Source organism: Cynocephalus volans, chromosome 8, assembly GCF_027409185.1.
Source record: "Cynocephalus volans isolate mCynVol1 chromosome 8, mCynVol1.pri, whole genome shotgun sequence".
Classification (NCBI taxonomy): Eukaryota; Metazoa; Chordata; class Mammalia; order Dermoptera; family Cynocephalidae; genus Cynocephalus; species Cynocephalus volans.
In genome coordinates this window covers 57239362-57255103 of record NC_084467.1, presented here as the reverse complement: position 1 = coordinate 57255103, position 15742 = coordinate 57239362, and the positions used below count along the sequence as shown (strand labels likewise).

Sequence of the window (15742 nt, the reverse complement as noted above, 5' to 3'; positions counted from 1 at the left end):
TGATAAAACCTGCTGTTGGTAATCTTTTTAATGTTGTCATAAAGACTGAGTCATTATTCATGTGGTTTAATTTGGTCATTTGTATGTGTTCTGTTGTTTAATGTTTGGTTAAGTTCTTTGCCAACTTTAAAATTGAGTTTTGTTTTTTTTTCAAATCATGTTTAAGAGCTTATTTTTACAATTCTGAATATAAGCCCTTTGTCAGATACATGTATTACAAATATTTTCTCTTATAAGTCTATGGCTTACCAATTAATTTTCTTAAAAATGTCTTTTGATGAGAAGAAGTTTTGAATTTTGATGAAGTCTAAATCATCAGTTTTTTCTTTTATATTTAATTCTTTCCAAGACCTCTCTAACAAATCTTTGCCTGCTTCAAGGTTGCAAAGATGTACTTCTAGGTTCTCTTCTAGATGCCATATAGTTTTAGCTTTTATGTTTAGGCCTATTATCTATTTTTGTTTTTATAAAATGTTAATTTTAATTTAATTTATTATTATTATTTTTTTATTTTTGTTTTTTGTCAGCTGGCTAGGACAGGGATTGAACCCTGGACCTTGGTGTTATAAGCACCATGCTCTAACCAACTGAGCTAACTGGCCAGCCCCAAATTTTTACTTTTAATAAATTTTATTGTGTATACTTAAGGTATACAAAATGATCTTATGAGTTACATATATATATAGTAAAGTGGTTATTTTAATGAAACAATTTAATATATTCATCATATTATCTATTTTGAATTAATTTTTTGTGAATGTAGTTGGTAAGGTATCAAGGTTTTGTTTTGTTTTCTCTTTTTATGTACATCTAGTTGTTTCAGCATCATTTTTTTAAAAAAGTTTTTCTTTTTCTATTAATTTTTTTGTCCCCTGGTCAAAATCATTTTACCACATGTTAGTGGGTTTATTTCTAAAATCTGTCTTGCTATTTGTTTATCCTATAGAAAATAACACAATGTATTGATTACCACAGTTTTAAAATAAGTTTCAGAATCAGGTAGAGTATGTCCTCTGAAATTGTTCTCTTCCTGCATGGCTTTAACTATTTTAGTTCCTTTTCATTTCCATATATATTTGAAGAGCAACTTGTCAATTTTTGCCAGAAAGCTTAGTGAGATTTTAATTTGTGTTGTTAAATCATAGATTAATTTGGGAAGAACTGACATCTTAACGATATTTAATATGCTAATCTATGAACATTGTATATATTTTTTCTATTTACTTAAGTCATTTAAAATATATATCAGGAATTTAAAAATATTTTTCATATACAGGCCTTATCTTTTATTAAATTTATCTCTTAATGTTTTGAATGGTATTGCTTTTAAAATTTAATTTTATAATTGCTTTATGCTAGAATATAGAAATCACTGATGCACATCAACTTTCCACCTGCATTTTCAATAGCTTTCTTTTAGGTCCATTACTTTATTTTTTGTGGATTAGGGTTTTCTAATATATATATATTATATCTATATCTATCTATCTATCTATATATATACAATCCTGTTATCAGTAAATATGATTTTTATTTCTGTTTTTAAAAATATTTTTGCCATTTTTTTACTTATTGCACTGGCTTGGATCCCTAGTACAATATTGAATACACATGGTATGAGCAGATATTCTTGTCTTGTTCCTGCAGTTAGGAATAAATCATTCAATATTTCATCATTAAATACGATGTTACCTCTCTTTTATAATAGGTGATTTTTATTGGTTTGAGGAAGTTTTCTTCTCTTTCCAGTTTGTTAGACAGTTTTTAAGATCAATGGGTGTTGAATTTTGTTCAAAGCTTCTTCTAGATCTATTAAAATGATCATATAATTTTTCTCCTTGAATTTGTCAATGTGGTCAATTACATTAATTGATTTCAAGTATTAAACTGAATTTCTGGAATGAAATTTCACTTGGTCATGATGTATTATCCTTTTTATATATTAATGTATTCAATTTTATAATAATCTGTCAAGAATTTTTGTGACTGTGTTCATGCAACATATTTTTCCATATTTTTCTTTTCATGTAAGGTCCTTGATGGGTTTTTTTTTTTTTAATCGATGTTATGATGGGCTTATAAAATGAGTTGTGAAAGTCTTCGCTAATTCTTTATTTTCCAAAAATATTTGTGTAATATTTATATTATTTATTCATTAAATGTTTGATAAAATTTACCAGTGAAACCATCTGGACTGAGTTTTCTTGGCAGAAAGTTTTTAAATTACAAATTTAATTTATTTGACAAATATAGCATTATTCAGATATTCTGTATCTACCTGTGTCAGTTTTGGTAATTTGTAAGGATTTTGTCCATTTCGTCTATGTTGTTGAATTTATTTGTATAAAGTTGTTCATAATATTCTCTCCTTATATTATATGTCTTAATATTTGTAGAATTTATAGTGATATCTCCTATTTCATTCTTGATTTGGGTCATTTGTGACTTTTTATTTTTATTTATTTATTGATAGTCTAGTTAATTTTTTGAAGACGAACATTTAGTTTTCTTGATTTTCTCAATATTTTGTCTGTTTTCTTTAAAAATTCAATTATTTTCATTTTTTACTTTTTTTCTACATTGTGTTTAATTTACTATTTTTCTAGCTGCTTAAAACTGTTACAGGGGCCACTCACCTTCTGGCTGAGCTTGCCAAAATTTACCACCGGCATACAAATCTGGCTGCCTGTCCCCTTCCAAAAACAAACAAACAAAAGTCAAATGTTGGTGAAAATGGAAGTCAGTTTTTATTCAGGAATACCACTAACCTGAGGAAAGATGTTAAGCTAGCCCATCTCTCCGGTAAACCTGAAGGAGAATGGCCAGACTAAAGCCATCTCAAAGACTCAGATTTACTGAGGGGTTTTTAAAGAGGTGTTGAGGGAATGAAATGTGGGAAATGAAAAGCAGGAGGGAGGGACACATGAGCAGCAAGGGCTTCATGTAAGGTCTCAGGTGCAAAGTCTTGCCAAGACTCCATGTGGTTCTGCTCCTGTACCTATCTCAGTGTCCTACTGGATAGTATGTGCTTCATTGTGAGTCTGCAGCTTCAGACTGACTGGAAAACATCTTTACATTTATGTAAGTAATGTCATCTTGCCCCATTAACCAAGGTTCAAAATATCAAAAGAAAAGAGGGAACTCAGAGAAATGCCTGCCAAGAAAAAAACCTATATTTTTAAAATTTGCCTATAGCCTGTGTGGTTTTAGGTCCCAGCATGGCTTCAGTCCTGCTCACTCCAACAAAATAAAAAGTTGGATCATTGATTTCACATTTTTCTTTTTGTCTAATATAGGCATTTTAATCCTATAAATTTCTCTGTAAGTACTACATTAGCTGCATTCGACAAATTTTGATATATGTATTTTTATTATCATTTAGTTCAAAATAATTTTTCATTTCCCATGTTGGTTTTTCTTTGACATATAAGTTATTTAGAAGTATGTTTTTAATTTTTGAAATTTTAATAATTTTTTAGCTATCTCTTTTTATTGAATTCTAACTTAACACTGGTGTGGTGGTCAGAGAAAACATTCTATCCTTTGAAATTTATTAAGACTTGTTTTATGGCCCAGAATATGGTGAATGTTTCACAAAAGAGGAATGTGTACTCTTTTGTTATTTGGTATGACAGTCTTTAAATGTAAATAATATCAAACTGTTTGATAGTGTTTTTCAAATCTTTTATCTTTATTGAGTTTTTGTTGACCTCTTCTATCAATTAATGAGAGAATAATGTTAAAATCTTCAATTATGATTATGGATTTATCTATATTTTCCTTTAGGTTTATTGATTTTTGTTTCATATATTTGGGAACTCTGTTATGAGATACACTCAAACTTGAAATTATCTGACTTCTGGATACTATCTGTGATGGTTAATTTTAGGTGTCAACTTGCCTAGATTAATGGATACCCAGATAGCTATTAAAGCATTATTTCTGCATTAGTATGGAAAGGTGTTTCTGGAAGAGATTGAATCAGTGGACTAAGTAAGGAAGATATGGCTTCACCCATTGTGGGTGGGCACCATTTAAATTGCTAGAAGGATTGGACAAAACAAAAAGATAGAGGAAAGACAAACTTGTTCTGTCTATCTCTCTCTTCTGAAGCTGGGATACCCTTATTCTTCTACCCTTGGATATCAGAACTCCAAGTTCTCTGGCCTTTGGACTCCAGGCCTTCCATCAGTGGCCCCCTGGGTTCTCTGGCCTTCAGCCCCAAACTGAGAGTCACACCATTGGCTTCCCTAGTTCTAGGCTTTTAGACTTGAACTGAGCCATGCTACCAGTTTCCCTGGTTCTCTAGTTTGCAGATAGCCTATCACAGGGGTATTGAGGGTTCAGCTTCCATAACTGTGTGAATCAATTCCCCTAATAATTTTTCTCTTGTCTATCTCTCTATACATCCTACTGGTTCTGCCTTTCTAGAGAACTCTGACTAGTACGTATTTTAGTACCAGTAGTGATTCTAGACAAACAGAAGTTTAAGGTTTTCTTAATTGGCTTGGTATTTCTGGAACAGACTCTCTAATCTGATTAGATTTAACAATGCTAAGTACTCTACTTCTAATAGTACAGAGAGCACTGATAGTCAATGGCGTGATGTTTATAGAGGTATACAAACTATCTTCATTGAATGCTTGCAGTCAACCACTTAAAAGAGGCAGGAGCTTAGTCACTCTGTATATAATATTTTTGAACATTTGTGGAAAACTAATGAGAATAACGATGGTAGTTGCTCCTAATGTTGCTGGACAAAGTGAAAAAAGGATGCACTCAGGGATTCGAATTCCCAGCTCAAGTTCCACATAAGTAACCTAAGAGCTTCTAAGTGTGTCCTGAAAGAGAATCTTCTCTCCTGTAGTCACAGGGTTGAAACTGTTGAAAATTAAACACAAGTCTTCATCATGTGATTGGCTGAATTACAACAGCAATTAAGCTCTTAGCCTCGTAGGGTGTCTACTGTTAAAGTGAGGGCATAGATTGTTGAGGAATGGGATCCTGTAAGTTGGGATGGGACTGTGTGGGAAGACTGATGAAGCTGGGGCACTGAGCCTCTAAATTCTGATGAATCTTTACTTCCAGCAGAAGTGGCCTTCCTACCCCCACCTCCAGTGATATCAGCTATTCCACCTCTGTCTGAATTAACTCTGAATTGCCTGAGGAAACAGTAATGGCCTCCCCTGAGTCAATTGCCAAGTGAAACAATGCTGATTCTCCTTAGGACCCACCTCACTGCCCCTCTTTGCTTCTAGACTATTACTAGACTCAAGTCCCAGCAGGCCAGTAAAAGTGCAATACAAAGTGTGTTCCATGAGGAGGTGAGCTGCACTCCAAAAGAACTACTTGAGTTTTCTATACAAGCAAAAATATGGGGAACGTGTGTGGGAATGGATATTAAAGGTGTAGGATAATGGTGAAAGGAACATAAAGTTGGATAAGGACAAATTCACTGATATGGGCCCATGAAGTGGAGATTCTGCGTATAGTGTTGTAGCTTAGGGAGTCAGAAAGGACTTTAAAAGTTTATTTGGTTGGTTGGCTGAAACATGGATCAAAAGATGGCTAACTGTAAGCAAGTTGGAAATGCCCAATCTCCCTTGGTTTAATGTAGAGGAAGGGATTCAAAGGCTTGGGGAGATTGGAATGCTAGAGTGGGACTGTCACCTAAAACCTCATATACAATGGCAGGGTCCAGAAGACATACCTCTCACCAATACTTTGAGAAATAGATTTGTGAGAGGAGACCCAGCATCCTTGAAGAGCTCCATGATTTCTCTTCTCTGTAGGCCAGACCTTAAAGTGGAAACCACAGTCAATCAATTGGAAAACTTAAATGAAATGGGAATAATTAAATCCTGGGGTGACAGGAGCCAAGTGGCAGCACTCAACTGCCAAAGGCAAGGTGGGTGTAGTTACCACAATGGACAGCAGAGGCAGAACAACAATCAAAATAATCTGACCAATGTAGATCTATGGCATTGGCTAGTTAATCATGGTGTTCCTAGAAGTGAACTAGATAGGAAGCCTTCTAAATTCTTACCTGATCTTATGAGCAGAAAACTTTTAGGTCAAGTGAACAAAAGTCTAACTTGAATCATGAAAACAGAGAATCATGGACCCTCAATCAATTCCCAGACTTGAGTCAGTTTATAGATTCATAACCCTTTGAATGAAGGGGAGGCCTGGTCTCCTAGAGAAATGACCCTGGGTACACTACTGAAAATTTATATCATAATCTTTCTTTCAGCTCCCCAAGGGAACCAACAGCTTGTTAGCAGGGTAACTGTGCATTGGTGGAAAAAAGAAATAATCAGACCTTTGGGGACTACTGGACTCTGACTGGCTCTGAACTGATATTGATTTCAGGAGACATTAAATGTCACTGTGGCCCTCCAGTCAGAATAGAGAAGTCAGGTAATCCATAGAGTTTTAGCTCAGGTCCAACTCACAGTGGGTTCAGTGGGTTCCTGAGCCCATCCTGTGGTAATTTTTCCAAGTTCCAGAATGCGTAATTGGAATAGACATACTTAGCATCTGGCAGAATCCCCACAGTGGTTCCCTAACCTGTGGAGCAAGGACCGTTGTGGTGGGAAAGACAAAATGGAAGTCATTAAAGCTGCCTCTGTCTAGGAAAATAGTATATCAAAAGCAATACTGTATGCTTGGAGGGAATGCAGAATTTAGTGCCAGCATCAAGGACTTGAAAGATACAGGGTGGTAATTTCTATCACATCCTATTCAACTCTCCTATTTGACCTGTGAAGAAGACAGATGGATCTTGGAGAATGACAGTGGGTTATTCTAAGCTTAACCAAATGGTAACTGCAATTGCAGCTGCTATACCAGATGGGATTTCATTGTTTGTGCAAGTTAACACATCTCTGGTACCTGGTATGCAGCTATTGATTTGGCAAATGCCTTTTTTTTCACACCTGTCCCTAAGGCCCACCAGAAGCAGTTTGCTTTCAGCTGGCAAGGCCAGCAATACACCTTAACTGACCTACCTCAGGAGTATATCAATTCTTCAGCCTTATGTTATAATTTAGTTTGCAGGGATCTTTATTGCCTTTCCCTTCCACAAGATACCACTTTACTTCCTTACATTAATGACATTATCCTGATTGGATCTAGTCAGCGAGAAGTAGCAACTATTCTAGACTTATTAGTAAGACATTTATGTGTCAGAGGGCAGGAAATAAATTCAGCTAAAATTCAAAGGCCTTCTATCTCATTGAAATTTCTAGGGGTCTAGTGGTGTGGGGCATATTGAGATATCCCTTCTAAGGTGAAGGATAATTTGTTGCTTCTGGGCCCACCCTACAACCATGAAAGATGCACAATGCCTAGTGGGCCTATTTGGATTTGGGGGCAACACATTCCTCATTTGGGTGTATTACTCCATCCCACATGTGTTACCATGTGACCCGAACAACTGCTAGTTTTGAGTGAGGCTCAGAACAGGAGAAGGCTCTGTAACACACCCAGGTTGCCGTGCAGGCTGCTGTCACTTGGGCCATATGATCCAGCTGACCGTAGTTCACAGTTTTGCATTGTCTATTGTTCAATGCCTGAAAACAGTTACCTCATATATCTAATCCAGTTTTTGTCTGTTAATGGTAGGAGGGCAAGTATAATATGGTTAACACATAATGACTAGAAGCCTACCATAGCAATATGGAAGCCATCATTGATCTTTTCAAAATAGTGAAATATAACGCCTACTTTTAGTAAGGATATAGATAGTTATGAGGCCACAGGACAGAGACGGGAACTATACTAGAGTGTGGTAGTTTTACTTATTTGATGAGACAGAGAGAAGAGTTCAAGAAGGCTGAGGTATCTGGAAGTTGGTGAATAGAGAATCAGATAGGAGGGAGCTATGCAGAGAAAAAACTACATAAATCTACCATTGAGTCTTTGGCTGCAACTTGAGATGTGCACGTTAGGATAAAACTCCACAAAATAAGCGCAGAACAACTATGAGGAAGCTATAAGATGAACAAAGTCTCAGAGTTCACACAGGATTGGGAGACTTTTGCGTTCTGACTAGCCAGAGAATGAGAGAGAACTTGCTGCAAACTTGAAGTTGTTTAGTAGAAATCCAGATAGGTTATACGTTAACAGTAGGGCTAGACTAACCTTAGAATAAGGTTAATCTAGACCCCCCCACCCCACCACCCTGGCCAAACCCTTCAGAAAAAGCCTTAAAAATCTTAAGCTTATCCAAAAGTAAGTTAACTATTTTCTGAAACAAACTTTCACACTTTTAAAAAAAATTTTATCAGTATACAGTGTAGTTGATTTTCATGTCCCTTTGCTGATTATTCCCTCTCCCTCCCACTCCCTCCCTCTTACCCATCAACATCATATCTTTTCACTTGCCCTAACAAGTTCAAGGAATTGTGATTGCAGACTTTTAACACTTTTTAAAAGTAGAAAACACAATCCAGACATTGAACACTATAACATTTATGGTGTCCAGCAATCTAAAAACAAACAAACAAACAAACAAACAAAAAAACCTAGTAATGTGAAGAGGCAGGAAAATATGACCCATAAGTACAAGAAAAATCAGTCAATAGAAACAGACGAAAAGGTGACTGAGATGGTGGAAAAGGAAAAGGACTTTTAAAAAAGCAATTATACCCAGAATATTCAACACAATATTGAAGAAGAACAAAGTCAGAGAACTGATGCTACCTGACTTCACAACTTACTGTAAAGCTGTAATAGTCAAGACAATGTGCTATTAGTGAGAGAATAGACAAATAGATGGGTGGAACAGAATAGAGAGCCCAGAAATAGACTCACATAAATATAGTCAACTGATCTTTGATAAAAGAAGAAAGGCAATACAATGGAGAAAAGATAGTCTTTTCAACAAGTGGCGCTATGACAACTAGATATCTACATGCAAAAATAAATCTAGACACAGACATTACACCCTTCACAAAAATTAACTAAAATGAATCATAGACCTAAATGTAAAATGCAAAACTATAAAACTCCTAGAAGATAATATAGGAAAAACACTAGATGACCTTGGGTATTGCAATGACGTTTTAAATACAATGCCAAAGTCAGGACCCACTGAAAGAAATTATTAATAAGCTGGACTTCATTAAAATTAAAAACTTCTGCTCTGCAAGACTCTGTCAATAGAATAAGAAGACAAGTCACACACTGGAGAAAATATTTTCAAAATATATCTGATAAATGACTGTTATCCAAAATATGCAAAAAATTCCTAAAACCCAACAGTAAAAAACAAATAGCATGATTAAAACATGAGTAAAAGACATGAAGAGACACCTCACCAAAGAATATACACAGATGGCAAATGGGCATATAAAAAGTTACTTACATCATATGTCATTAGGGAATTGCTAATCAAAATAATGAGGAGATACCACTATACACCTAATAAAATGTCAATATCAAAACTACTGACAACACCTAATGCTGGTAAAGTAACAAAAACTCTCATTTACTGCTGGTGGAAATGCACAATGGTATTTTCACTTTGGAAGACAGTTTGGTAGTTTCTTATAAAACTAAGCATACTCTTACCATACAATCTGGCAATCACTCCTTGGTATTTGCCCAAGTGAGCTGTAAACTTATGTCCACACAAAAACCTATTGATAGATGTTTATAGAATCTTTATTTATAATTGTCCAAACTTAGAAGCAACCAAAATGTCCTTCAGTGGGTGAATGGGTAAACAAATTGTGGTACATCCAGACAATGGAATATTATTCAGTGCTAAGTTATCAAGACATGAACAGACATGGAGGAAACTTCAATGCATATTACTAAGTGAACAAAGGCAATCTGAAAAGGCCACATACTGTATGATTTCAGCTATATGACTTTCCAGAAAAGGCAAAACTATGGAGATAGTAAAAGTATCAGTGTTTGGCAGGGAGGAATGAATTGAGATGTTTAGGACAGTGAAACTATTCTATATGATACTAGAATAGTGGATTCATGTCATTATGCATTTTTCAATACCCATAGAATATACAACACCAAGAGAGAACTCTAATATAAACTTTGGACTTTGGGTGATAATGATAGTAAACCAAAAGCAATAGCACTTTCCTGGAGGGATTTCAAGTGCCACTTGAAGGACTTGAAATATTCAGGTATGTCGATTCCCCTCACATCTCACATTCATCTAAGCCAGTTATTTGGCTTGTGTTAAAACAGATGGATCTTAGAAAATGACAGCGGATTATAATAAATTTAGCCAGGCAGTGACTCCATTTGCAACTGCTGTTCCAGATGGGGTTTTATTGCCTGAGCTAATTAACACATCTTCCTCATACCTGCTATGTAGTTATTAATAAGGCAAATGCATTTTTTTTTTCGATACCTGTTGGTAAAAAACCACCAGAAGTCACTCATTTTCAGCTGGCCAGGACAGCAATACACCTTTACTGTCCTACCTCAGATGTATATTAATTCTTTATCCCCATGTCATAATTTAGTCTGTAGAGAACTTTCCCGGCAACAAGATGTCACACTGGTCCATTACATTAATGATATTATGCTGATTGTACCTAGTAAACAGAAAGTAGACTTATTGATAAGACATTTCAATGTCAGAAGGTGGAAAATAAATCTGAGAAAATTTTAGGGGACTTCTGCCTCAGTGAAATTTCTAGGGATCTCGTGGTGTGGGATATGTTCAGATATGCCTTCTAAAGTGAAGGATAAGTCGTTGCACCTGGCCCCTTTTACAACCAAAAAGAGGCACAATGTCTAACGGGTCTCTGCATTTTGTAGGCAACATATTCTTCATTTGGATGTGCTACTCTGGCCTATTTACTGAGTGACTCAAAAAGCTACAGGCTTTGAGTGGAGCCCAGAAAAACAGAAGACTCTGCAACAAGTCCAGGTTACCATTCAAGGTGCCCTGTTACTTTGGCCATATGATCTAACAGATCCAATTGTGCTTGAATGTCAGTGGAAGTATAGATGCCGTTTGGAGCCTTTGGCAGGCCCTATAGTTGTAGAGAGCAATGATCTTTTTATTTGATTTAATTTTAGAACCTGAACCTGAAGAGCCTGAAGAGCCTGAAGGTGAAAAACTTCAAGAGGCAGAGGAAGAAGTTAAGAAGGAGGAGGAAGAAGAAATAGAAATAGGTGCAGTACAATCAACAATACCAGCCAATTTGGAACGACTTTGGTCTTTTTCCTGTGACTTAACCAAAGGCCTTAATGTGAGCAGTCTTGCCTGGAATAAAACAAACCCAGTAAGTTTTCAAATATTTTAACAATTCCATCTTTAACATTTAAAGGCAATTGTCATGTTCTAATAATAAAGAATTTTTTTTTCTTCTCAATCATGGGGCAGGCCATTTAGATAGACCATAACTCTTAGTTTTAAAATGCCCCTAAAACAAGTTCATGTTTCAAAAAGGGAGAGATGTAAATAGTTACAAAATAATGTTTTCCTTCTTTAATTTAAAAAATTACCATTTTTATTTTAGGAGATGTACTTGGGACATGGCATTCTCTGAATCCATGCTGGATATTGAGAAGTGAACTAGAAGATGGAATATGGTTGATTTGTTTTAGCATATACTAAAACTCATGTACCTAAATTTGTATTCTCCTAAAGTAGTCATATTTGTAAGCATATACTTAATTCAGTGACACTGAAAATGTGCAAAATAATTATGAGATTCCTTAAAGTACTATTGCTACTAATATTAGCAAATACTTAAAAAGCACTTAGCATGTACCAGGCATTGTTGTGTTTTACAAGTATTGACACAACAATCCATTGAGTTAGTTTCTATTATTTTCTCCATTATGTTGATGATGAAACTGAAGCACAAAAAGGATAAATAACCTTCTCAAAGTTACACAACCAATAAGTGCAACAGCCAGAATTCAAACTCAGACATCTGGCTCAAGATTCATCCTCTTAACTACTGCACTGCCAAAAGTCATTTTGAGGTAAATAAGATGAATCATGAGGCTGAGGAATGGTATATTTGCTTGTAAGAAAAGAGATAGTTATAGAGTAAGGAGACCGATTTTCTCCTGGGATTTATAAATTGTTTCTGAAGGCATTCCCAATTAGCAATTCCAAAAATCTTTTGAGTAATGGCAGTATCTTTGGAATAAATATTTAGTGTATTTTTAGTGTTCAAAACTAGTTTGTTTGCTTAACTTGTATTATGCATGTTTGAGAATTAGCCTTATTTCTTTATTGCCACACCTTATCAGATACTATGTGCAAATGTGATAGTTGTAATGGTTATTAAAAAACAGAAAGTCTATAATCATTTTTGTTGAAACCTAAATAATATATGATTTTAATTATTTGTATTATTTTTTAATAAAATAAAGTAGTTTTACTATGAATTTGTCTTTATAAAACTATATTTGGGAACATCTTGTGGATAAGTGGGATTTAATAAATCAATAATAAGCCTGTAATAAAGATATATGAAACATTTTTAGAAACTGAATATACTAGCATTTTAAAAATTAATACACTGTTATTGAGATTAAATCTTTTTGAACAAAGATAAATAAAAACATATTACAGATGGTATCTATATTTATTAATTTGTTCTACAAATACTTATTGAACATTCACTCTGTGCTGGACACTCTGTTAAGGCACTAGAGTAGAGTAATAATTAAGTTATACATAGACCATGCCCCTATACTACTTTCCCATGTGCTTGATAAGGAAAATAAATAGTACTGTAGGAATACATAAGAGAAGCTTATGAATGCTTCTTAAAGAAAGTAATGCCTATGCAGAGTCTACAATAAATGAATAGAGGTTTGTCAATGTCACAGTGAAAAGGATACTGGTGAAGACTATTTTAAGATGGGGGAATTGTGGAGAGTTGATGTTGGCTTGAAAGTAGAGTGGTGAAAAGAAAGTGAAATGTTTTTAGAGAGGAAGCTGGGTTTGGTCAGTCATTAAAACTTTTGTGTATATGTTGTTACATATGCATTTCTTGAAATGATCTGCTATATTAGTCAGCTCAGTCTGCCATAACAAAATACCATAGACTGGGTGGCTTAAACAACAATTTATTTTCTCACAGTTCTGGAGAATGGGAAGTCCAAGATCAAAGTGATGGCTGATTCAGTTCCTGGTGAGAGTTCTCTTCTCAGCTTGCTGATGACCATTTCCTCTCTGTGTCCTCGCATGGCAAAGAGAGAGCTCTGGTGTCTCTTTCTCTTCTTATAAGGCTACCAATCCTATCAGATCAGGAACCACCCTTATGACTTCATTTAACCTCAATTACCTCCTAAAAGCCTATTTCCAAATACAATCATATTGGAGGTTAGGGCTTCAGCATATGAATTTTGTGGGAGACACAACTCAATCCATAGCATCTGCCTTTAACTTAAGTTTTATTTTATATTTGAAATGATTAGGTTATTCTCAAAAACCCATAAAATATTATAATATAATAATACAATCTTGGTAGATTACCTCAATATATAAGCAATTGGTTCTTCTCGGGTACTTATTCCTCAGTCTCAAAATAAGAAGGATTATACTGATTAATTTTATTTGTTTAGGAAAATGAAAGTGTAGAGTAAAAGCAGATGGTATACTGGTATTTTTTTCCCTCACAATTGAATATCTTACTACTATTTTTAATGCAGTTCATTAATATGTGTCTTTATACATTTGCCAATATTTTATGTTATTGTCATCTCTCATTTTAAATGTATTTTTCTGGTTTTCAGGATATTTTGGCTGTTGGCTATGGGCACTTTGGATTTAAGGAACAAAAAAGAGGATTGGCTTGCTGCTGGTCAATAAAGAATCCCGTGGTAATCCAAATAGGAATGAGAACCATTTTTATTTAGTTAAATGTTGACAAAATTCTCATAAAGTATATAATTATATGTAACAATTAAACAAAGTCAAGAAAGTTGTATCAATCAAGATTTTTCTTCTTTATTTTCTTTGGTTTAAATCCGTAACAGTTAAAATTTGTTCTTGCTGAAATAGGGTAAAGGGAATTCATTCAGTAAATATTTATTGAGCATTAGTGAGCATAGTAATGTGCTGTTAGATCTGATGATGCAGAGTTGAACTATTAATGATCATGACAGCTAATTTTAAAGAAGAATGAGTCTGCAAATGAAAATCTTTTGAAAATTACATGTTTCTTTTAATACTTGGTTGTTGCTTTATATATGAATAGCTCCTTATCACCTGATCTCTGCTATCCTCAACAGATATAAAATAGATTAATATGACCTTCTTACTACCATGAATTTCTGAGGAGGATGAATAAGAATAACAACAATCTTTTTTTTGCTAAACTGCCCTAGTCAATCTGTTACTTTAAAGCTTTACATTTAGTTTTATTTTCAACTGAAATGTGAAGTGAAATACTCAGAGAAGGGCCAGAAGAGCATGTAAAAATGATTAAAGTTTTTATAAATAGACCTATTCTATCAGGAAACTGGGTTTATATAGCATGAAAGAAAGGAAGAAGCAATTTTAAATGTGGAAGAACTGAGTAGCTTGTCTTCTTTTCCATGTAGGTAGTTAGAAACAGGAAAAGATTTAAATTAGACATTAAAACAAAGCAAAACAAAACAAAACAAAACTCTTAGCAGAGTTGTAGAACAGAGTACTTTAGAAAGTTTTGTAGCTTTTTCTATTCTCTGTTTGGAAATGATTAGATAACTCCAGCATCCAAAACAAATACTGGAAGACAGGAGGTTATGCTAGATGATTTGTTTGCAGCCCATTATTTGTTTTCAGGAAAGGGTAGACATGTCATGTGATGATCATACTAATCCTTATAAAAGATTACAAAATATGATAATTATCACAGAAGCCCTTGCTGTGTTTCTTAAAGCTATTGAGTACTGAGGATTCACAGTTTTATCAAGGTAAAAGAAATGACTGAGGTTTTGTTCTCTTATACTGTAAGTTAGGAATACAGGAGTAAATGAACATAGACTAACTACTCACATCCCCACTGCCACCAGACTAATCTCAAACACCTTCATATTCTACCTTACCATGGTATACAAAAACAAGTTTAAAATGTAATATATATATGTATATATATATATATTTTTTTATTCAGTGGCCAGAACGCATTTATCAGAGTTCATATGGAGTTACTGCTGTGGATTTTTCAATTGGAGCACCTAACCTTCTAGCAGTTGGCTATCACAATGGCACAATTGCGATTTATAATGTACAAAGCAACATTAATGTTCCAGTTCTGGATAGTAGGTGAGAACCCAAGAATTAGGTAAATATATAATAGCTGCTTTTTCAGGAAGTTTTACTCTAATGTTATTTGATTTTGAGTGAATATTTATGTTATTATTGAGAGATACCATTATTTTTGAAACATTTAATAATTCTTCTTATTGTCTCTTCAGCTGGAATGCTCTAGCCTAATATCTCCTTAATCATCTTCTCTGCCCACCTCACCAACAAACTTTCTTTGGATTGACAGTTTCTTATTCTTAAACTATTGCTTTGGTGTCAACTCCTCCAGGAAACCTCCCCAATCCTTTCCTTTGTGTATCCTATGCACAACTGTATCATAGCACTTATCACACTGTATATAAATTTTGTATACACACACACACGCACAAGGGTACTTCAAAAAGTTCATGGAAAAATAGAATTAAAAGATAATATATATAAATCTTTCCATGAACTTTTTGAAGTATCCTTGTATATCTTCCTGAGGAGGGCATAAGCTTA

General features: G+C 34.4%; 1 protein-coding gene across 1 annotated transcript in view; it reads left to right on the top strand.

The window, feature by feature from the left end:
- Positions 1–15742, top strand: part of DNAI4 (dynein axonemal intermediate chain 4) — a 126026-nt gene that overhangs the window by 84258 nt on the left and 26026 nt on the right. Inside the window, exons 9-11 of the mRNA XM_063105770.1 lie at positions 11062–11267; positions 13744–13830; positions 15108–15259. Coding sequence (XP_062961840.1) covers positions 11062–11267; positions 13744–13830; positions 15108–15259 — 445 coding nt within the window. The remainder of the gene's footprint in view (positions 1–11061; positions 11268–13743; positions 13831–15107; positions 15260–15742) is intronic.